Raw genomic sequence first — 25,679 nt, 5'->3', positions numbered from 1 at the left:
ACTTCGTTTTTTTATTTATTTATTTATTCTTTTTTTCAGACGAACAGGGCAGGGCTTTTAACGTCACCGAATCAGCTGATATACACACACCAACGTGTTACACGCCCACGCACACATGCACACACATATAATATTATACACTTTCATCCCCGTTTATCGTCGTTACAGGTCGACGCAATTTTTTTTTCTTTTTTCTTTTCCTTTTCTTTTTTCTTCCAATCCCTTACTCGCAAATCAATAGTAGCGTTTGTGGGAACATATATATTAATATGTATATATATATATATATATATAACTTTTATTTTAATTATTCCTGAAAAATCAAGTGTCAGGGTCCTTCGTGTGTACATACAACAACGTGTTTTTTATCGGCTCACTTAAGTATGAAAAAGTATCTTTTCGATCATGCTATATGTATACATGCACACTCACACATACACATATAATATGTATATATTTATATATTTATAATATATTCGAAGTGCATGGGCCGCAAAAATAGGATAGGATAAATTCTTCTAATAGACTTTGCAGACGGACGTAATAGGTGTATACTTGTAATATACATTATTAATATGTATGTATATATACATATATGTATATATATATATATATATATATTTATATTCATACACACACACATATATATACACACATATATATATATATATTTCTCAATAATAATATAATATATTTTTATAATATTCTCTCATATGTATTGCATTTTGCGTGGCATTAATGCGGTGCCCATTTTTATTTTTCACATATTTTCGCTTGAATTATATATTATGTTGATATATCATCCTTTCACAATTAATTAAGTTTAATAGATATGATGTAAAACACATACTCTTCAGCCTTGTTAGTTGATTATTATATTTAATCACTTTTATGTATATATGTATAATACGGTTTCTTTTTTTTTTTATCTTTCTCTTTTTTCTTCTTCTTTTTCTTTTTCTACTACCACTTCACGTTTTTCTTTCTCTCTCTCTCTTTTTTTTTTATTATCATTAATTTTATTTTTATTGATTGATTTATTTATTTATTTTGTTTCTTGTTGCTTGTCAATCGTCAACGTCCATTAATAATCTTTTCTTTTTTCTTTCTGTTTTTTCTATTCGATTTAAAAAAAAAAAAAAGAAAAGAGAAAAACATAGAAAAGAGGTCACGTGTGCTCACTCGGACGTCTCCGTTTTATTTTCTTTGTCGTTACTACACTGAGTTTGACCCAAAAGGTTTAAACCGATACTTCAGGAGTGTATCGTGGAGATCTCGTAAAACAATTTTTCAATAGGAACCAATGACCGCGATCATAGTGATGGTTTAACTGTGCTACAAGGTCTTCGAGTCGATCCTCCATCTATTTATTACAACACAAACGACGTGAAACAATCTATTTAATCTAACCCGATTTAGTTTCTTTTTCTTCTTTTTTAATCGTTCAATTTTAAAAACTTGGAAATTTATGAAGGTAAAAAACGTTGTTCCATTGAATCCTCTCGACATTTCTCCTGAAATATGGGTCAAAACTTTTCTTTTTAGAACACCCTATATGTAGGTAGAAAGAAAGAAAAAAAAAAGAAGAATAATAAGGGTGGCAAATACGAAATACTTAAACAACACTTCGCGCTTATTTTTTTTCCTCTCTCTCTTTTCCTTTTTTTTCGTAATATTTCGAGCTAACAAGCACTTGAATATTCGGCGTTTAAATATATACTTTCGTCCATGTCTCATAAAAAATTCAACTTATAAATTAACATACTAACGGTAAATTAATTTCTATAAACTATTGTTTTTCTTTCTTTTTCTTTTTCCTCCTTTATTTAAAAAATTTTCTTTTTCCTTTGTTTTCATCTCTTTAGCCAATTCCGCGTCATTCTCAACGTGCGATACATCAAGTATGTATGTAGCTTAAAAAATCGGAGGGTTCTTTTGTACGAAGGTATAAAAAGGATTTCACAAAGCGCGATAGTAAATTTTTAAATAGACGTGAATAAGAAATTGTTTTTCATAATACAAGGTCATAATTTTGGTACAATAATTATTGGAATAATTAAAATCGAATTTTGAGGCACGTGATCATTACATACACACACACACTCTCATATATATATATATATATATATATATATATATATATATATGAGTTAGATAATTAACAAAAAAAAAAGATTCAACGACACGTAAAAAATCATAATGCCAAAAAAGGGATAAGTCGACAAGATGATAATAGTTCCCGTTAATTAATTAATTAATTAATTCTAACGTTAATTAAGAGATTATTAATAATAAAAAAAAAAAAGAAAAAATACGTGGGGACGAGTCATTTATAGACTTACGTATATAATATAATGTATAATCATTTTCTATATTATATTGCTAAGTCCTCAAAATCTCAAGTACCTTTCCATTATTTTTCATTGACTTAACAGCACAGAGAAATGTTCGACAGAGAGATCAAAGTAGGTTACCCTGTATAATAAGTGTTTCGATTAAGAAGTTTCCGCTAGTAATAAAGGACACCAGTGCAGAGCGGGTTGTGCTTGTCGAGGTTTAATCGGTAAGCATCCAATCCTTTTGCTATTCTAATTTCGATAGGCGGCCCACAACGAAGTGCTCTCGATAGTTTAATAAAAGCTTTGAGCAAGGTCAATTTCTGTTGAGAGGCCGGTTTTTATCGGTTTGGTCGGTGTGATTATAAAGAGGGGACACAATAGAAAATTTTTATCAATTAAATGACGAAGCTTTTCAAACGAATCGTTTACATATATATATATATATATATCCACGATCGTTATAATAGATTATTATAATATGTGTCGGGGTGATTACGAAGATGTGATTTTTATTCTTCTGTTTTTTATCTATTCTTTTCTTCTTTTTTTTTTCTCTCCCGATAAGAAATTTGTTAATAATTTATAAAAATAATTTTCTAGGTAAATTTTCATTTAAAATTATTAAAAACATTAAAGTGTGAAAAACAAAGAACATAAAATCGAAGATCGAATGTAAGCTTTATATACGTGTGTATTTTCTCTTTTCTTTTTTCTTTCTTTCTTTCTTTTCTTTCTCGATCAATGGTCATCATCACCGACACATATATACGCACGTTTACATATAAATATATCATTACATAAGCAATTAATATTGCAGATATATAATATGACTAGAGAAGGAGTTGCAATGAAAAGCATTTGCACGTACTTCTTAGTTTTTATATCCATCCTTTAAATGACTAGAAGTAAATTTTACGAGCGTTAACAAACGAGCACTTTAACTCTCTCCTTTTATTTATTTATTTATTTATTTATTTATTTTCTTCATTAATTCTCTTCATTTTTGATTCTGCATCGAGAGTATTTAAACGAAACTGATTGTACGTAAAAAAGATTTACCATTGAAATTAGATGAATCAACAAGTTTCCCTAATAATCTTGTACATAGTTATACAAAAAAAAGAAGAAAATAAAAAAAAAAAGGAAAAGCGAGAAAAAGAAAAGCAAAAAGAAAAAAAGAAAAGAAGAAACATTTTCTGAATTTGTTTAGTTTCGTTAAAACGTATTGTCGCATAAAAATGTTTCACCAAATTTACAAAGTTACCTCGCTATGTTTGATCGTTCTACGCGGCGTTGATTTCGAACTAACAAACTGGCACGGAGTTTGTTTGCGTACACGCGCGTACGAGGGTTGACTATACCCAGGGGCAAATCTGCAACATCGACTGAAACTAGTAGAGTGAGTTGTGTTTTTCGATTGCCTATTTTCAGGCGTCGCAACATACCATTTTCGTTTTTGCATATAAATTAGAACGTTCGATGAAATTCTGTAAATCCTTGTAAACTAATAAAATATATACACATACACATACTATATGTTTATCGGATAAACTATAATAATAATTAAATCCGAATGCGACTTAATCTAAAGTATTTTAACAATCGCTTCTCTCTCGTACGTACGTACGTAAATTTGTCCTTTTTTTTACTCTTTTTCTGTGCGAGCTTATTACAAGGATTATTAATATCCTTTATACGTCGTGATGTGTATATATATACATATCATACATACATATATATATATATAATAATGAGAGATAAGCGATTTTTCGTTATGTGCACGTTTTTAACGACAATAACAGGCGGACAGATTTTAGCCATATATAAAATGCTTAAATATATGTATATGTATATATATACACATACACATACACATATATATATACATATAAATATATATATTATTTTTATTTTTGATCCTGCGATTCTCTCGAAGAGATCCAAGTTCGAATACACGTGTTCAACCAATATGTATGTACGTATGTAATTTTCGATCGTCAATCGCCAACATAACAAAGTGTGTTCACATAGTAATATTACTATATAGTTAATATTATGATATTCTAGGAACCACATTTTTTTCAGTATGAATATAAAGGTGAACCTTTTTTTTTCTTTTTCCTTCCATTTTTCTTCTTTTTTTTTACATATATATTATGTATATAAGTATGGTAGAGACGTGAGAGGCAAACGAAGAAAAGCGCTATAGGACGTTCGACTTCACGATCAAAATTGTGTGTTCGGATCGATCGTAACAAATTCTCCCTTCCTCCCTACCTTAATCCAACTCCCTTCCCCTTATTCGCCCTCAATTTTGTTTATATCAAAATAACGCGAAAAATGCGTAAATCATGTAAGAAACGACGAAGGCGAATACTTATGGTATGTATGTATGTATATTTACTTTCTCTCGGGCGCGCGCGCGCGTGTGTACGTATGCGTGCATGCGTGCGTGCAAAAAAAAATGCGTTTGTAACATTTACGACGTAATCATCCTTTTTTCTTATTTTTCCTTTTTCCTCTTTTTTATTTACTCCATTACAATTTAAACGTATGCATATGTATGCAGGAGTACGACTAATGTAGTCGCGAGTTTTTACTCGTACGATCGATTCTCACGTATTTTATTCGTATATATATATGTGCGTGTATTTGTGTGTCTGTGTACGCGTGTATGTGTGCATGTGTGTATGTACGTATATATACATACATATATATTTGTATATATATATATATATATGTGTATGTATATATAAATAATATTTATTATTTTTTTTTCTTTTTTTTCGATAATTTTCCCATTAATTTCTCTACGTTAATTATACTATATGATTCTACTTTTTGATATACTATATCGAATACGTATAGTTAACAGAAATCAACATTAAATCGTACAAAAATTGACATACCAGCCGATTGCTTTTATTAAGTTTCCTGCTGTTCGAATAAGAACTGACTTAATTCTAAGTCAGCTCAATGGATCGTACATATATGTACGTGTGTGATATATAACTATACAACATACATATGCGTCGGTGTTTATTTAAAATCCTTGTCCATCGTCATTGTTCCATTCGTTGATATGAGACATGTATATATACATATATGTATGTATATATATATATATATATATATATATATATATATATATATACACCTAGTAAGTCTACGAATAAATAAATCTAGGATCAGTTCTCTAATCGTCATCATCATTTTCGTTCAAATCATTATGAGCAACAGCGATTCGATCTAGAAAACTTTCGAGTACACGAATTGATCGGAGGATACGAACGAAACTAATTTCGTTTTACGTTTCATTTCGTTTATTCTTTTCTTTCTTCCTTCCTTCTTTCCTTCCTTTCTTTCTTTTTCTTTTTTTTTATTCTTTTTTTATTTTTATTTCTTATACTCTCTCACTAACAGAGAAAGAAAGATAGATAGATAGATAGATAGATAGATAGATAGAAGAGAGAGAGAGAGAGAGAGACAGAGAGAGACAGAGAGAGAGAGAGAGAGAGAGAGAGAGAGAGAGAGAGAGAGAGAGAGAGAGAGAGAGAGAGAATACGTTTCCATTTTTATTACACACGCATTTTTTATTTCGTTTAATTATTTATTATGTATATACGTATATCGCGATACGTTACAATCGATGTTATGAATGATGCGCGCGTTTGTACGTACTATTGAGAAGCAAAAAAAATAATAGAACAAAAAAGAAAGTAAAAATAAAGAAGTAGTACGTTCTGCGGAGTAGCTTAAAAAAAAAAAAAGAGAATTGCAAAAAAATGTCATCAGAAACGTTGAAAGCTTACTTATCTATTTATTTCTGCGAGGGAATTCGTTTTTATCTTTTCGATTAACGATTATAAATAAAGAAATGAATATAAAAAAAAAAATAGAAAAAATTGAATTCCTTTGAGAACACGTTTATTTCGCGGACGCGATTTATTTATTTTTTTTCTCTTTTTTCTTTTTTTTTTTTCTTTTTATGTCTCTCTCTTTTCTTTCTATAATAGTATCGACAACGAACTATCCCCTTCTCTTTCTCGTAAACGTAATCACCGATCTTTATTCCATCTATCATTCCGATGCTGGGATGATCGAATATTTTTTGGTCCATCGTGTATGTATATAGTAATATATATTTTCTCCTACACGGATCAGGATCTTTGTTGTTTCTTTCCTTGTTTTTCTTTTCTTTATATTATTTTCTTTTACTTTTCTTCGTTAAACGGCGATTAGAGCGATCGCAATGACACGCTTCATTAAACGTTATAAAACCGAAAAAATTGTACTTGTACGTACGTACGTACGTATGTATCTATGTATGTATGTATGTATGTATGTATGTATGTATTTATGTATGTATGTATGTATGCATCTATTTATTCATTTATGTACGAAGAACTATGAACGCGTTTATGTAGGTGTATACCCTTCTTAATCGGTATGAAAATTTGTGTCGTAAAAATTCTACGTCGATAAAAAGATCATCGTCGTCGTCATAGTCGCCCTAATCATAATCATAATCATAATCATAATCGTAGTCGTCGTTATCGTAATCGTAATCGTTATCATCGTCGTTGGTGTGTGTGGAATATAACTGGCAATACGTACGTACCTATGTATATACGTAAGTATGTGTATGTACGTGCCAAGAAAAATTCTATTCTGTCAAATACAGGTACACACACACACACACACATAAACACACACACACACAAACATATATTATACATATATTTCTATGTATTATATGTATTTATATATGTATGTATTCGATGACCCTGAAACGACGCGAGTATTTTTTATTCTTCCTTGTTCTATTTAATTATTTTTCTTGACTTTACTTTTCTCGTTCGTTCTCATTCATCCTCTTCCTTCGTTTATTCTTCATCTTCATCGAAGTATCCTTTACCTTTACCGGTGTACGAGGGCGTTTAATAAAAATTGACATTGGAGGGATTTCTCTGTCCTGCCTACACCGTATTATTTCATTATTCCTCTTCCAATTTTCCTCTTTTCCTTGCTTATATTCTTTTTCCTTTTTTTCTTCTATTTATTTTTTATTTATTCTTCCTTTTTTTCCTTTTTTTTTTCTTTTTTCTTTCTATCTTTTTTTTTTTTTTTTTTATTAGGCCCACGAACCCTTGCGCCTCGTGTACCAGAAAGTTGTAGTTTGAAGTGTAGTTCGAATGTTCGTGTCCTTTTACCGTTACGAAACGTTCACGATCCTTATCTAACAAACTTGCTGCTCGTATTATCAACGCGATCATTCTCGAAGGAGTATTACGTCAAAGGGAGAAAGCAAGGAACGAAAAAAGAAAGAGAACAAAAATCGAAAACGAAAATAAAGAAATAAAAAAGAAAGATAATGAAAGGAGAAACGAGATATGACAGAAAAGAAAACAAGAAAATAATAGCTCCGTGGATTTGACGTTTTGGTAACTATGGTTTTTTAAAACCGGACCAATAGGAAGTCATCACGGAGAATATAAAAAAATAAATAAATAGCTAGACGATCGACGGGTGTCAAAGTATTACGACCATATATATATATATATACATATATAATATATTTTTTTTTATTTTTTTATTTCTTTTTTTTTTATTTAATATCGACGCGTCAAACATATTATACTTTTTTGCATATAATTCTAGCTGGATAGATATTTCAGATCAGAAGCTCTCTACGTGCGATAAAGAATTATAAAAATGAGGAAAACAGAGATAGACAGAGAAAGAGAAAGAGAGAGAGAGAAAGAGAGAGAGAAAGAGAGACAGAAAGAGAGAGCTCCGTTATGGTCGTAATACTTTGACCTTGACTCCTTGTCGTCGTCATGTCAAGTCAATTCAAGTCAAGTCAAGTCAAGTCGAGTTAACTCAAGTCGAGTCAAGTCGAGTCAAGTATGTTTTGGTAATAAATTCTTTTCATATCCTAAATATAGTCTACGAAAGGCCCTACCATTTCGAAGGTGAACGGCATGGTTCTCTTTCAAGGAATGCACGAATGCGTATTGGTCGCTTGTCCCGGTGACGACAATGGTACCGACAAATCCGAGTCTAATATCAGATCGCTGATGCATCCTACGATTCCCTTCGTGTATCTTCCACCTGTTGTCTTTACGATATCTGGCGCACCACCTTTAACAGATATTTATTTTTGATCAGATTTTATCTGTGAATATGGCGTCGTCCTTTTCTCTCTCTCTCTCTCTCTCTCTCTCTCTCTTTTTTCTTCTTTTTCTTACCTACGTATAATCCTGTGTCCGTGTTTAATTGTCTCAATTGACCTGGCGACGATGCCGATACGCCTGTACCACTGTCCACTACGAGCGACGCCCATTGCTCGTTTCTGTAATCGATTAAAAAAGTCGTTCTCGTTTTGTTAATTCGTAATTTTGGTACACAGATAATAGATTATAATTCGTTTTTCATCGACGACGATGATTCTTTTATTTTACCTGACTGCTCTAACACGATGCCACAAATCGTCGTCCAACCTCGTAAGATTGTATCTCAAGATAGCTTCGCCCGAGCCAAGGTTATACGCCAATGTCAAATAACCCTGATTCAAACCAAGAGCAAGGAAATCGTCGTTTTTGTCCTTCTGTTCCTGAGGCTCCGAATGTCGACCGCTCCAAAGTAACAACCCACTGCTACTACTCGCTCGGAATCTCATATTGATATCCACTCTGTAGCTTATTATCCTAAAGTTAAAAAAGAAACGATACTCGTTGATTTCAAGATAAATATACATCTTGTATGCTCGACGGAGAAAGATTCTCATTTAATACAATTTCGTAAGTATAATAAAATCTTGTTTAAATTAGTTTAAATATTCTGATTAATTATTGTCCATGTATGAAGGAAAATTGCAACAAAATCTATCGATGTACTTTTGCAAAGTATGTAAATATTGTCTCTCGTGATTTATATAAAGATTCTAAAAGATTATAACAATATTTTGCAATAACTTAAAATAAAAGTTTCAAAAGACACGTGTTTTTTTTTTTTCAATAATTTTGATCTCAAGATCGACGATTTATATTACTTTCTAATTCGGATAAATTTGTCAAAATAATATGTGTATATATATATATATATATATCTACCTCTTCATAGTGTCAGCGTCATTATAATGAAGATAACTTTCGCTTCCAGTAAAACTAGGCACAGAATTTTTAAATATCGTCGGTGGTGGTACGTTGACGTTATTACCACGCACCGACGTTAACAACGTATAATCATCCAAAGCTGGGCATGGATGGGGTACACCGGCATGGCATCGACAGGTGAATCGATCTCGCAGAGGTCGACATTCAGCGTCTCCGCAAGGCCTGGCCTCGCAGGCGTGACCACAATTTCCAACGTTCATACCACCCAAGGCCTCAGCCAAGATACCGATCTGAAAAGTAACACGCGAATGTATATAAATGTCTAATACTCACGAGAAATGAACTCAAAAAAAGAAAAAAGAAAAAAGAAACAAGAAAATGCAAGGAAAAAAAAATACATAATACAATAATATTGTATGGATATATGCGTACATGTATATTGTACACTCTATTTGTACATAAAATTAGATTTATAAATATATTATACGTCTATTTAATATTGCACAAATGTATATTATTGGACGTATTATTATATATTTGTTCAACGTGCAATTGTATCGTATAATACAATTACGTATTGACGAAAAGAGAGGAATTGTTATCGTTAATTTGGATACGTTGTACTATCAATTTTCAGGACTATTAAAAGCTCAATTATTAAGCTAAAATCGATAATTCATAATGATTTGTAATCATCGCGGAAGTACGACAGAAAAGCGATTTTGTTGAAATATTTAATTTCATTATGGATTTTGTTATTTTAAAATTTCCTATTCAATTTTGTTTATATCGTAAGTTCAATTATTGAACTATAGAACTATAGAAATGATATCGAAAATTTATTATTATTTGGCTAAGTCTAATGAAATTTCATTGAGAAATTTCATTTCATTTCATTTTCATTAATTTCAATTTACCTCGCGCCGATTAAGAATGACGCTTTGAATGCAACCGACGAAGCTGCTCGTTGTTTTAAGTTTGAGCGAATAGAGATCGGGTGATGGTGCACCACCGAGATACAGATTCAATGGTAAAAATAATTGCGTGTATGCGCCTGGTGCCAAAATCTCTCGTAGCGGATCGTCCTCGACTTTGAGGGACGCCAAACGACCAGTCCTCGACACTTTGATTTCTAACCATTCCCCTAAATGAACTGGGCTGTCGCTTCTAAAATAATAATAATAATAACAACAGTAATAAAAGTTCAAATTAATAACGATAACGAGTGACACAGTTCCTTTTCTTTCTTTTCCTTTTGTTTAATTATTCAAATCAAATTAATAATGACAAATCTAACGACACGATTGGTCGAATGATTTTTTTTTTTTTTTAGAGAGTTATTCCAAACGACTTCGTACGGAGTATGAATGATATTTTTTAGTGACAAGAAAAGGTAATAAAACGGAAAAGAAAAGAAAACGTAAAATGGTTTATAATTAAACGTGTCGATATAGAAATCGATAGACCTTAGGGTAGCTGCTCCAGTTCCTAAATCGAAGGTGAAATGTACGTATCCCGAAGAAAGATAAAGTGCGATAAAATCACCGGAAGCATCGCTGTGATGCCCATTGTAAATGATTACACCGTCGGAAGCCGTAGGCTTTAAGGTCACAGATAATTCTAACCAGGAGAGTGAAGTATCACCTAGTCCTGGATAACGTAAATAGGATGACCCATTAAACGATGGTACCTATAAAATGAAAGATAAATAGTTACGAATAATGTAGAGATAATTATTCATCTTGACTTATTCGAAATTTTAAATTTTAATGTGTCCGTGCGTGAGTGTGTGTGCGTGAACGATCGTTATTAATCAATCAATAATACTTCAATTATTCATTATTTATTAATATTTACAGGAGGAATATTTTTCGATACGTCAGATGTATCTTTCTCGTTCGAAACTTTATTATCATTTCGTACTTCGTTCCATCTATCATTGAAAAACTACTGCTATACACATACGTACGAAGGGGTTGCATACCGCAAGGGTTCCATCAAAACTTTCTTACCGATGAATAATACTCGCAACCGTAATTATCGATGAGTAGAAAGCGTTGCCTATTCCGAGGCGTATACACGTCTAATTAAATCACGAAACACACGCTTAGATACTCATTCATTTCGATTCTTGATCATTTAGATTCACAGCGTTTAACGCTATTTCCGATAACACATATCTCCTAATAAGATAGAAAAATTATGAAAACGTAACGTTTGTCCACGCAAACGATTATAAATGATAATGAAATATAACTGTTAATAAAATTAACTGTTGACTGTTAATAAAATTAGTATTTATGGTGGAAAGTTTTCAGCTGAATCATTTTTCTCGGTAATAAATTATCGTTAAGTACGTCGACTTGTATACCGCTTCGTAATTTGTGTTCCCAACTGTAAATCTCCGAATGTTCTCCTATAGAACGTTTATTCTCTACGCAGACAATGTCAGAAATCCTTTTAAGACTGTTAATCGCCGTAATAAGTTAGAGGTCGAAAACTGCGGAAGTGGATGTTACGTGTAAGGCAAATACTCGGCCATTAGTGTCAAGGTTCGTTCGTTAGTCAGTGCCTTCTCTCTCTCTCTCTCTCTCGTTCATGAAACGAAATTGGGTTGAGTAAAGTCTTCGACATAGGATCTAAAGATTTTCGCCTACACGACGACGATTACCATCTTAAAATCTTGTCCGCCTTGCTGATCTAATTTCTCGACATATATGTATATGGATATGCATATACATATATATATTTTTTTCTATGTAAAAACGGAGGAAAAAAAAATAGAAACATTTCTTCACAGACAAAATAGTAACACGTATGACCGTTCCTCTCAAAAGAAATTTTGTAGAAACTGAAATTCTTTGAAACTAGTTTGCAAAGGGAAAGAATTTTTTCATCAAAACTTTCCATACATTTTCTTCTTCGACTTTATCTTCTATCTAAAAAAGGAAGAGAAAAAGTAAGGAGGAAAAGGAAAAGGAAAAGGAAAAGAAGAAGAAAAGAAAATAGAATCGAAATCGAAAAGGAATCGACGTCCAAAGACGTACTCTATTTCACGAAGAAAACTTTTCAAGATTTCTAATGCGATCCTATCGTCTCGATTGCTAGAAACTCTTGCGCGCTAACAATAAGATAAGAGTTAGTTTCCATTATCGAAAGAGCTATTAATCTGATCTATAGTTTTTTAAGTACGAGTACAATAGTTTTGATTTTCGATTGGTTGAACAAGATACAAATAGATAGATAGAGAGAAAGAGAGAGAGAGAGAAAGAGAGAGAGCATAGTTTAGTTAACAGATTAAAATAAATTTATTGTGTCAACAAGAGAAACGTGTTCAATAACAAAAGATAAAATACAAAGGAATTATCTGATATCGCTTGATCGAAAGTATAGTTCAAATATTTGATATCGTTTCTCTCAGGTATAATTCAGAAAATTATTAGAAAATATTTTTGATCGAATTTAACTAATCTTAACACCTCCATGTACTTATACATACATACATACATACATACATATATATATATGTATATATATATATATATATGTAACATAATGTTTATTTTGTAACAGGGCAAATCTCTTCTAATTCGCACGTATATCTAAAACGCATGCTCAGTGAAACTAAATGTTTGCTCATTCACGAACCCATTCACTACGAATGGACACGTATGTACGTACGAACGTAAACGTACGTATCTATGTTTACTTGTTTGTATGTACGTTCGTACGAGAGTAAGCACGCGTGTATAGATGTTTCCGTGCGTATGTAAACCATGAATTGGAAATTCAGCCTATAGCTATGATAAACGGTTGGTCGAGCGTTCCTAATATTTACTCGAGTTAATCTATTAGTCAAAACCACTTGCTTTAATGTTAATAATTATACCTTTATAGGAACGTCAGCAACATTCTATCGCTATCTATATTTCTATCTATCTATAATCGTCCACCTCTTTTTATTCTCGCGTAGAACCTTACCGTTTATATGAGCAACCTCTAAAACGTGACCGAGAAAGACGTACACCTCTCCTCTCGAATCAACATTGAGAAATATCGACAAAGACCATCTGAATATTCTACACCTAGTCAGGAGGGAGAGTTGAACGTGTAAACTCGGAGAATTATTCAAACCTAGAATCAGCATACTTCGATCGGAACGATAAAGCTATCTCGCTAACGAATCGTCTGTCTCTCTCTCTCTCTCTCTATCTCTATCTCTCTATCTATCTCTATTTATCTCTATCTATCTATCTCCTTGTCTCTCTCTCTCCCCTCTCTTTTTTCAGATTTTAAATCACTCGTTCTAATACCATCTCTTGTTATCTTTCCTACAAATTTTATACGGGAAAACTCTGTTTGCTGTTTTTAGAAACTATAGAAATACTACAAATTGGTGAAAATGAATCCAACATCTTTTACATAGTTCCATATTCTCAGATTTTTTAGACCTTCTAATATTTTTGTGTTAATAAATGACAAAAAATTAAAATGTTGATCCAAGATTTTCCTATTTTAAACACGTTCGACATTAATCTATCCACTGTTTCACAGAATCGATTTTCAGAATGATTATTGTTAATTCAATTCTTATCGAAACGAAGTTGTCCCGGCGGAAAAAAAGAAATTAAAAAAAAAAAAAGCAGAATGATCGTTTCTTAACGTCGAAATTGATTTTATTAATTTTCTTTCTCTATTTGGATCAATTATGTAATTGTTATTTATATGATGCGATAACGTATTTATATGAAAAGAGATACATATATATTTTTTTTTCTTTTTCTTTAACAAGTTAATATCACATGGACGATCATCCTTCCGAGCAGGATCGACGGATTCCAAATATCTGAATAATGGATGAAAGTATGTTCCACATTGGTTTCTTACCAAGAAAAGTCGAAGATCCGATGAGAAACTTTACGAACGTGTCTTTTTTTTCTTTCAAGTGTGAAAAAAGGAGAGAGAGAATGAAACGATCGAAATAAAAAAGAAAAAAGAAAAAGAAGAGTAAGTTGAAGAAGAAGAAGAAGAAGAAGAAGAAGAAGAAGAAGAAGAAAAAGTGAAAGATGAATAATAAATAGAAGTGACAAAATCGATTACGCGCAAAACGAGATCTTAATACATACATCAATATTCTCTCAAATAATAATTTCCATTAATTTTCCAATTATTATCATCGTCGTCGTCGTCGTCGTTGTCGCGTTCGTTCCAATAAAAAAATGATAAAATTAAAAATTGTTTAAACGCTTCTTTCTGTAATGAAATATAAAAAAAAAAAAAAAACCTAATACCGAAGAGATAAAAGGAAAGGCAATTCTTCGGAAAAGAATGACTTTAAATATCCCTTTGTTATTTCTCGTGTTTCTCTCTGAGAACGTAATCTGTTAATGAAGATATTTTTTGGGAAGTATAATAAATTAATGAAAGAACGAATTTTCTCGTTTTTTACGTTTACCATTATGCTTTTGGGATTTATGGGGGAGCGCGCAGCTGTGTGCAATTCAGACACTTGTCGTTATCATTGATAATTTTGATGATATTCTTATTTATTCAGATGGGACATGTATGTGTGTTATGTATATACAGCTGCGTGAACAAAAAGAAAAAAAAAAGAGAAGAAAGAAATTGTTGATAATATAATATAATATAATATATATATATATATACACACATATATGTGTGTGTGCGTGTATATACATATACGTATGTATTTACCTGAAGGTCTACTCTAGTCTCACAGAGATCACCGGTGTATCCAAGAGGACAGAGACACACTGCAGTGTCACCCCCGGTTGTCAGACATTTTCCACCATGAGCGCATGGCACTTTGCTGCACCTATCTGCCGTGCATTCCTCTGAAAGGGCCGAGTAATTCGAGTGATTTAATTAAACGTCCCTTAAACGTTCGTAATTAAAATCCGAGAGGTACCTCACCGCCGAGAGTTCTATATATATATATCACCGATTTTACTTTTATTCGCTTAGTTCCACTCTTCTTTCTCTCCCCCCTTCTCCCATTCTTTTTTTTTTTTCCTTTTGTTTACTCTTTACACATATATATGAAGTCGTACGAAACAAATAATTTCACGAACCCCTTTCTTCGTAATATTTCACTGCATTTCTCGAGCCTTCATTTAACTCTCTGTCTTTTATTCTCTTTATCTCTCTGTTTCTTTTTCCTTCTTTTTCCCCCACCCCCTCCCCATCCTTTTTCTTTCTCTTTTTTTTTCTCTTTCTTTCTTTCTTTTTTTTTCTTTTTTTCTTCTCATTTTTCCCTGCGCGCAATTTTTTATATTGTTCTCGACGTAATGGAAAATGTAACGGATGATTATCTCGAGAACTGAATTGAGATGTCGGAACATATTTTTGCTTCTCGCAACGAGAGGAATCTAAATCGCGCGTTTACATACATACGTGAACATACGCGTGTGTTATACGCCTACTCGTTCCATTCTTTCAATATCAAATTTTTAGTCCATCACGTAGTAACTTTTAGTCTACCTCGTAGCAAAAAATAATTCTTTTTCGAAGACTTTTTGTATAGATCCATCGTTATTATTATTATTCTTTGTGTTTTTTTTTTTAATCCAGAAAAAAGCTATCGGATTAAGAAAAAAAGAAAAAAAAAAAATAATCTCGAAGAAAGGAGTAATAATTTTTAGGTTTAAGAATTACTTGCATCACTCCGACTTTTTTTTTGTTTTACTTTTTCATATTTTTTTTTCGTTTGAGAGGAAAGAAAAAAGGAAATGGAAAGTCGACAAAAGTTGTCGATGAAAATGGTTCTTACCAACGTCGAAACCATTGGCTGCGTCACCCTGGGGTGCCAAGGGGAAACGGTAACGGTGCTCGTTCGCCTCCAAATGTCGGATGCAACCCTTGAATCCAGTTCTCACTGGGAGCCTCTCGAGGCCGCTCGTATTTCCCGGTCCACCAACGAAGAGGGGCTCGCGGAAGGTAATCCTCGAAAATAAGCCCTGTAATTTCGAAGCGATGCCTCGTGACGTCGAGCACGTTCGGATAATTATCGATCTAATAACGAAGCGATATGGGATTCGACCAATTCGTTGGTCAATCGTTTTATCGATGACATTAGTGAAACAAAAATCTCTCTGTCTCTATCTCTCTATCTATCTATGTCTGTCTGTCTCTCCATCTCTCTTCCTCTTTAATTTATTCCTCCATCAAATGTGCAATGTTCTCAAAATAGAAACGGTATGTTTCCCGCACGCGTGTGCCCGTATTATACGATTGAAAAGTAAAGATAATATAAATTATTCGATATAAAAAATAGAGTTCTATTTTAAATTTTATTTTAATACGTGTGTATGATGTGTAAGATATTGTTAGAGATATTAAAATATTATTATATATGTTTAAGATCTCTTACAGTGTGTGTGTGTGTGTGTGTGTGTTGAATTAAAAGATTATAGTTTTATTGTCTCTGAGGAAAAAGGGTAATTGATTTTTAAAATCAATAAACTTTTGACCCACTCTCTGTATTAGTTTTTTTTTCTTTTTCCTTTTCATTTTATATACGTTTATATACCTATATTATATCAGGATTCGTATCTTTCTTTTTATATTCCTTTTAATCGAATATGTTACAAGTGGATTCTACTCGGTCAGTAACCAAAAGCAATGAATTTTCGTTTCGGACAGAATTTCGTTCTTTTCTGAAATTTTCTCGATATATCGAACAAAAAGAAATAGAGAGAGGGAGAATATATATATTATATAAAGTGTTTTCAATTTGAATCAATCCACAGGAATATATTGTTGAAACTATCCGTGTTTCGGAACAAAAAGTTGTGGTAAAATAATCTGTAAGTAAATTCAATCGTTCTGTGAAATATGTTTTAACACGCCTTCGACTCCATTATTTTCTTTTCTAAATCAGGAATGATAGATTTCTCTGGTAAAACTTCGTGTTTGAAATAATTCAAAGACGATATATATATATATATATATATATATATATATATATTTATTCCCTTAGAAATAAATATAAAACATAATAGGTAAAGAAAAATTTGAAATAAAAAAAGAGGAGATAGAAAGAAAGAAAGAAAGAAAGAAAAAATAAAAATTCTATATTAAACCGTATATACTCAAACAGATCGAAAGGTCGTCAATAAATTTCTATATATATTAGCTGTAGAAAAGAAAATATAAATAAATAAATATACAGTCGATAAAAATTCATTTCGTTATTAAAAAGAAAAAAGAAAACATCGACAACGTTAAAATCTCTGCTGTCATAAGAGTTTAAAAATAAAAATAAAACAAAAAAAAAAAAGGAAACGAAAGTATCAAACGATATCCTTCTTTTCTGTTCGTTCGAAACATTTTTCGTTATTATTAATAATTTTGATAATATTCTTAGCGGATTTATTCAAATAGAGCATGTATATGTATACATACATATATATGTATATGCATGCGTATGTATATATATGTACATATATACATACATATATAAGTACATATATATATATATATATATACTCAAACGTATTGAATTAATTGTTTGCACCGTCTGGAGTAGCGTCAGGAGCGTTGTGAATTATGATTACGCGAGCACCCGACCGAGAATTATAAAGGACCAACATTTCTATAATATCGTCGAGCGTTCCACTGCATTCTGTCATTAACGATCGTACAATCCTGCACTCTCTCTTTCTTTTTCTCTTTCTCTCTTTCTCTCATTACTACGCATGTACGAATAAATATTAAATTTCATAATGTACTCGTAGCGCTGGCTCGATGAAATTTTTCTTGTTTTTCGCTTCTTTTTTCTTTTTCCTTTTTCAAAGTGCATTAATTAAAAAAAGAAAAAATATATATATATGTATTATGAAAAAAAAAGAGAAGACAGAGGGAGAGGGAGAGAGAGAGAGAGATAGTATTTAAGAGTACCTATTTAAAAATATAACCTCGTGAATTTGTATTAAATCCAATAGGGAATGAGAAAGACATTAATGTCGTTGGTATACGAAATAGAAGTCGAAGAGAGAGATGGACTTATATATACGTGGCTCAATTGAAAATTTTACTTTTAAGTTAGTGGAAAATGTTCGTAGCTACTGGTCTCTCTCTCTCTCTCTCTCTCTCTCTCTCTCTCTCTCTCTCTCTCTCTTGCTCGCTTTCTAGCTTTCGTCGACTCATGAATCAACGTCGGACTCTTTGGGAACGTTTAAAGCACCCAGATTTCAAAGACTTCGCGACTCGACGATTAAGAAGACGTTTCATCTCATCCCGGATATATACTCTCTCTTTCTCTCTCTCTCTTTCTGTCCGTACGTCGACTAGAATTTACTTCAAAATCTTTAAACTACTTGTGCGCCAGTTTCGTTTTCTGTATGTGCATCACTTGGTATCTCATTTAAAATATGTCGCTTTGTTTATTTCAAAAATATTTATTTAACGAATTTCCTCATCCTTCGGGTATTAATTATTACGAACGATTAAGTTTTTTCCATTAAAAACGAGAGTTCGTACATAAGAAGAAAAGAAAAGAAAGAAAAGTGAAAATGAGCTTATTTCGGAGAAACGTTATATTTATATTTCAATTACTATAAAATAAAGAAAGAATATCGTGTTTGAACATTGTAGATATATAGTTGTCATGCTTAAATTCATTACGGACGATTACGTGATAAGATAAACGTGTGTATAAATACAATTATTTAAAATAACAAATTGATAGAAAAAAAAAAGAAGAAATATGAACAGAAAACGAGAGATAAACATATAGATAAACAGATAGAATTTCGAAAGAATACAAAATTATATTATATATTTCATTTGCGATATATCATATCTATCTATCTATCTATTATTATACACACTTAATTAACTTTTTCGTATCAAGTTTATCGAATTAATCGGTTAAATGAAAGCGAAAAAGATAAGAAAGGAAGGTGGACTTTACGTACGAAGAAAGGAACGAAGAATTCGCTGAGTCGCTGAATAAAAAAAGAAAGAGAACAGAGAAGAAAAGAAAAGCAAAAAAAAGAAAGACAGAAAGAAAAGATAAGAAAAGCAAAGAAAAATTCAATAGTCTTGTAAACTTGAATATGGAGGATAGGGGAATAAGGGGATAGCGGGATAAGAAAAGGAGAAAAAAGAAAAGGAGAAAAAAGAAAAGAGAAAGAAAGAGAGAGAGAGAGAGAATAGAATGAAAACGGAAGATATATCGTGTTAGATATCAAGATAAGCCGAGAAACACTCACCTCCGATCTTCCTTGCACACGCTTTTCCTGATTCAGCTGTATCCAGGCGTCCCAACGATGCCGATAGACGCTCAAAGTGTTCCACTCGTTGAGCTTCACCGTTTGCGTGCTTCTCACGGTACCCGCGCCACTTCCGCAATCGAACCTTGACGAGATGAAAGAGAAAGACAGACAGAGAGAGAAAGAAAGAGAGAGAGAGAGAGAGAGGGAGAGAGAGAAGAAGGAAAGAAAAAAGAAGGAAAAGAAAGAGAAAAGAGACGATGTATCATTGATCGACGAATATCAGGTCCCATCAAAAGCCAACGAAAATCATAGCTTTTCTATACTAAAAGCTTTGAAAACTCGATTACCGGAAATGTTTAAATCGAGATATCGCTTGTTCGTGATATAGAGAATGAGAAAGAGAGCCACTTGTTTACGATTTTTCCTCGCACACGGGATACATCGAAATTTCAATTAAAAAGAAACGAAAAGGAGAGGAGGAAAATGGGGAAAAAAAAGCGAGAAAATGAAACACATTCTTTTGAAGCGTACGACGACAACAACAACAAAAAAAAAACAAATACATTTCCAAAACTGTTACTTTGATTCTCGATCTTTACAAGGATCAGAGAGAATTTGTGTAAATTCCGACGAGAATCCATATACCAAAGTGATTCGAATATTGGAAATAATGAAAAAAGAAAAGAAAAAATACGCATACGTCTGTTTCCAAAAAATAAAAAAAAAATAAAAAAAAAAGGAATAGACAAATTTTTATTGCTTTCGAATAAATGAATAAAAGAGTGTTTCGTTTTCTTCTTTTTTTTAATTCGTACAAAAATTTCGATGTGTAAATTAACGTAAATTGTAAAAAAGGGACGAAAGAATATGGGAGAGAAGAAAAATTTCGTTTCTTTTCCTACTTTCCCCGTGTCGAGAAAAAGGAAAATAAAAAAGAAACAACGAATAAATAAATAAATAACTAACTAAATAAATAAATAAATATATATATATATATATATATATATATATATATATACGAAACTCAATGGAGAAACAAAGTGTCACAGGGAAAGATCGTTTACGAACGTATATAAATCATTTGTGACGACGAATATGCAAATTGCATATATTGCAGCAACGCATATCTATCTACCGCGTAGAAGACATCTAAATTGAACTTTAAGTTTCATTCCACGGTCGCGTTTCAAACCGTGGCACGTCGTTCTCGTTCTCTGAGATTTCCGGACACGACATAGAGAAACGTATACAAGAACAGACATACACAGGCACAGAAATAGACACAGACACTGACACAGACAAAGAAAAAAAAATATATATACGTGCATTCGTTCATATACGTTCTATATGGAAGCTATATATATATATATATATATATATATATATATATATGTATATGTATACGTATATGACGTTGAGAGGCACGCGAAAGAACGAAGAAGAGGACCACGACGAGACGTGCCTAGGCTCACGAACCTTTAATACCAACTTATGCATAGCTTTTCCGCGAGAGAATCGCGTGTTACTAGTGCACGCGAATTTTCTCACCAAATGAATATATGCATGAACCGAAAGAAAATGGGCCTTGAAAGTTGCATCATTCGATTCGACGTGCTCCTCTGACGCATATTCCAATAATAAATAAATAAATAAATAAATAAATAAATAAATAAATAAATACGTATATAGATATGTATATAGATGCATTCGTAATAGTATTTTATTAAATTTATATATATGTATGTATGTATAATATGTATATATTATATATATGTACTATACACACACACACACACACATAAATATTATGCAAAATCTGTTTTATAAATATGCACAAACTATGTAAATTCTCGAACATACACTTGTACATACATAAGTGTATATTGTGAGTATTGATACGAAAGGTATAAATACAAAGGATATAAATGCTTCCATGTACGTAGAAACGTGATAAGGAAGGAGATAAAAAAGAAACGATTCTTTTCTTTATCGTATCATTACATATTGATATTAGTCAATTACTTAATTGATTTATTCACTTATTCGTTCAATAAATTAAATAAATATGACTTTTGAACAAGTTTATTTTCAAGTAAGAAAGAAAGAACGATACGCTCGGTACGTCGGAATTCTTTTCTCGTTTCTTCGTACTAGGCGTGTGAAATGTGATATATGATATAAATATATACACATATATATATATAATTGATTAATTACCTGAACTCGATAAAACCGTGATGCAATATAAGGGCCATAAAATCACCTTGGAGATCGTCTCGTTCGCCAGCAAGAAGCAATACACCGTCCCATGCTTCCGGCCGAAATTCTAACTCTAATTGTACGTGCTTGTAAGCCGCCCTTAGCGCTGGAAATGCCAACCAACCTGATCCCGTAAACCTCGGTGATCTCACTTCGATTTCTGAAATAAGAATGAAAAGAAAAACACGAGATGTTATTATCGCGTGTTTACACACGCACGTTCATTCGTTCTACCTGTACGTCGTTCGTCATTGAGTTAATCTTTAACAAATGACATTGAAACGCGTCTTATACATTTGTTTTTACTTGAATTCTATTATGATATTACATAACAACGCGATAGTATGTTAATAATATATATATATATATATATATATATATATATATATATATATATATATATATAAAACTTTAAACTATCGTAACGATACTATATTATATTACTTTATAACGTAAATGAAAAATTAGAAATATTCTTAATTTTCTCTTATCTCTATTTCACTTTTATTTCATCATCCTTTCTAAATGATTTATAGATGACTTATAAAATTAAAAAATTTACACGGGAGGATCGCATTTTCCGCACCTTAAAAATAACCCCATTCCTCTTTCCCTCTCCCTTTTTCTATTTAATTCCCATAATAACGATGATTTCTTATCTCACTAAAAGAGAAGAGGAAAAAGAAGAGAGAGAGAGAGAGAGAGAGAGAGAGATAGTGAGAGAGAAGAAAAAAATAAAAAGAAATTACGAGAAGAGAAATTAGACTCAGGGTACTATTCAGCGAATAGGAAAACAGGCTTTCGGCCATTAATGTGTACGTCTTTTGTAATAAAATAGAGCAACGGTATCTCGTTTAGACGTCGCCGTTCCTAAAAGTTTGCACAGCATGCGCACCACAGCCACGTCTTTCATTTCAAAACGGCGCACGTCGTCGTGAGTACGAGCGTGGCTCTCTGAGAGAAAAGAAAAGAAAGAGAAAAAGAAGAAAAAAAATACAAGAAAGAGAAAGAGAAAGAGAGAGAGAGAGAGAGAGAGAGAGAGAGAGAGAGAGAGAAAAGAGGGGGAAGAAAAAAAGGCTACAAGTGTATACATAAAACATACTTTACGAGCATCTCTATAGATCTTACTGCGGGAGAGATATTAAGTTTCAACAAAATATTAAGATTTTCTCAACCCAAAAAAGAAAATAACAAAATGGAAGAAAAGGGAAGAACTTAATCTCTCTCTCTCTCTCTCTCTTTCTCTCTCTATCTATCTATCTCTATCTGCATGCGCGACGATGAAAATTGTACATGTGGAAACACTTGTGCACATCGAGCTTGTAGATTGCAGCTGTTGAATGCAAACGTCAAAAGTCTTGCCTTACGCCACATTACTTTTTCTTTCTTCCTATTTCTCTCTCTCTCTCTCTCTCTCTCTCTCTCTCTTCTTGGCCTTAAATTTTTTTTTGTAACTCACTCCTCCCTCGAGTTGCGCGCGTGTCTCACCGAGATTACAGCTTTATATTAAACTCTCCTTTTCGTCGACGTTATTTCAAGCAAATGACGGTAAAACATTTTCTTTTCCTTTCCTCTTTCTCTTTTTCCCCGAGTCTTGAAGTGGAAAGGGAGAAAAAATGTGAGCGGGAAAAAGAGAGTAAAGAAAGTAAAAAGAAACGTACGTACGATGTATCGATTGATCCATCATTTTTTGGAGCTCCAAAAAGAGAAAGAAAAAAGAAAAGAAAGGTATAAAAGTTCATAAGCGATATTAAAAACCCACAACTCTGCTTTTTCTCTAAGCTAGACGGAACAAGACCGAAGCAGGGCTAATTCTTCTTTTTTCTTTCGTTATCTATTCCCTCCCCCCGTTTGCATATCGGAAAATTACTAATCTAGGACACTTCTTATAATACGAATACCTCGAAGCAAAAAAAGAAAAGAAAAGGAAAGAAAGGAAAAAGGAAAGAAGAAGAAAAGAAGAAGGAAAAAAATTAACCCTTACAAAAATGTCTCGAGCGAGAAGTTCGATCGATTTCTAATATAACCAGAGAACCTTTTTGGGGCCAATCTCTCCTCTTTTAGGATAGGGGTATGTTTTTCTTTTTTGTCCCAGCCTATAAAGGAAAGAAGAAAGTACGTCTCGTTTACCAAGCTGACATCGATCGCCGCCTCTACCAAGAGGGCATTGACACCTCTGCCTGAAGGAGTTGCCTTCCTTCTGCTGTCTAAGAGCTACGCTGTTGCCCTCGAGATCCATAGTCATCGATCCATCCTCGTTGCTTCCATTTCTCTCGGCAACTAATACCACCCGAATGTCTTCATCGAGGGACGGCTCAACGAAACAATTACCGGGTCCACAATCCAAGGTACAGGTTGCTTCGGTACTTGCTATAGTACTACTACCTAGCTCGCTCGTTGACCACGATTTCGTTGATGACTTTCGCGTCGTGCTTGGTATCTGTAACGAAAATTTCTAATCATTGTTTTTATCGTTCAGAGAAGAAAGGAAGAAAGAAAGAGAGAAAGAGAGATTGACTGATATCAATTTTACTCGAACGAAATTATACGACAAATATTTTACTCGTACGGATCGAGCGTGTCGAAATAAAAAAAAAAAAAAAGAGAAAGAAAATTTGTCATTGAAAATTTTTTATATAACTTCGTGCTCTTTCGTTTTTGTACTGTTTTCTTTTTCCTCTTTTTTTTTTTTTTTTTTTTAAATAATTTGTCACTTCAAAAAGTAAGAACACATAGGTGACAAGAGAAAATGGTGTTTCACTGGGAAAGAAAAAAATTTCTAGACACCCCTAGCTTGCAGAGTTTCAGATTCTCCTTGTTTAATTAATCCTCATTTTCGAATACATCGTTGAATACGATTGTGACATCATAATAACGACTCGTCCAAAACGTATTTGCGTTATTCAGTTTTTCTCGATTATTTATTTCACCGTTTGAATTATTTGTAGATATTATATAGTAGAATTCTCTAGTCTATTCAATTCCGGCTTTTGGAGAAAAGAAATTCTCGCGTTATCGTCGAAGTCTCCTTGCTTGGAGAATAATCGAAGAACCCTTGTCCTGGGAAATTGAGAGAGTAAAGCGAGTGCTGGTAGCTAGGTAAAAAGGTTGATGGCGGGGAGTGAAGAGCAGAATGCGGGGAGGAGAGAGAGAGAGAGAGAGAGAGAACTGTACAGGAAATATTTTTCTCCTGAAGAGACATCGACGGCCGCATGAGAGAGAAACGATGACCGACGTCGGAAAAAGAAAAAGAAAAAAAGAAAAAAAACAAGAAAGAAAGAAAAAAAATTCTAACTCGATACGACAAGACGAATAGCTTTTGCAAAAGAGCAATGGTATGGTATAAGCAGTAGTTTCCCATTGGATACCGTAGAGAAGAAAATAACGACTGATGGATACGTGTATCTACCGTAATGGGGAAAAGAGGGTTGAATCCACATCCCGCGTTAACCATAAATTTCATTTTAGTTTGCTATATATGGGCCAATTATTACGACGAAAGTGATCGAGAACTGATTTATATATTTATATATATATCTTTTTATAAGGAGACTAAAGTAAAGAATACAAATACAAGATATTTATTCTCGAGAAAAAATAATTGCAACCGCGCGCGAAGGGCAGATACACGCAGGCACGAAATATCGTTTAAAATAATTCGTATGAATATTGTAAATAATGAGAAAAAAAAAAAAAACGTTCGCAAAGATTTCTCGTGCCTCTTC

General features: G+C 32.6%; 1 protein-coding gene across 5 annotated transcripts in view; it reads right to left on the bottom strand.

Moving 5' to 3' along the window:
• Positions 1–996: 996 nt before the first annotated feature.
• The window catches only part of LOC127068837 (pikachurin), a 46,941-nt gene continuing 22,258 nt past the window's right edge, over positions 997–25,679 (bottom strand). For all 5 annotated transcript variants that reach the window (XM_051005132.1, XM_051005131.1, XM_051005130.1 and 2 more), the window contains 11 exons: positions 24,085–24,394; positions 21,913–22,114; positions 19,693–19,837; positions 16,248–16,434; positions 15,173–15,312; positions 10,924–11,147; positions 10,375–10,624; positions 9,455–9,747; positions 8,804–9,049; positions 8,591–8,694; positions 997–8,483 (listed from right to left, as the gene is read on the bottom strand). In XM_051005132.1, the coding sequence (XP_050861089.1) occupies positions 8,335–8,483; positions 8,591–8,694; positions 8,804–9,049; positions 9,455–9,747; positions 10,375–10,624; positions 10,924–11,147; positions 15,173–15,312; positions 16,248–16,434; positions 19,693–19,837; positions 21,913–22,114; positions 24,085–24,394 (2,250 nt within the window). In that variant the 3' untranslated portion in view covers positions 997–8,334. The remainder of the gene's footprint in view (positions 8,484–8,590; positions 8,695–8,803; positions 9,050–9,454; positions 9,748–10,374; positions 10,625–10,923; positions 11,148–15,172; positions 15,313–16,247; positions 16,435–19,692; positions 19,838–21,912; positions 22,115–24,084; positions 24,395–25,679) is intronic.

This window comes from Vespula vulgaris, chromosome 14, assembly GCF_905475345.1.
Source record: "Vespula vulgaris chromosome 14, iyVesVulg1.1, whole genome shotgun sequence".
NCBI classification, from domain to species: domain Eukaryota; kingdom Metazoa; phylum Arthropoda; class Insecta; order Hymenoptera; family Vespidae; genus Vespula; species Vespula vulgaris.
The sequence above is the reverse complement of the archived record's forward strand: the minus strand, read 5'-3'. Positions and strand labels throughout refer to the sequence as shown.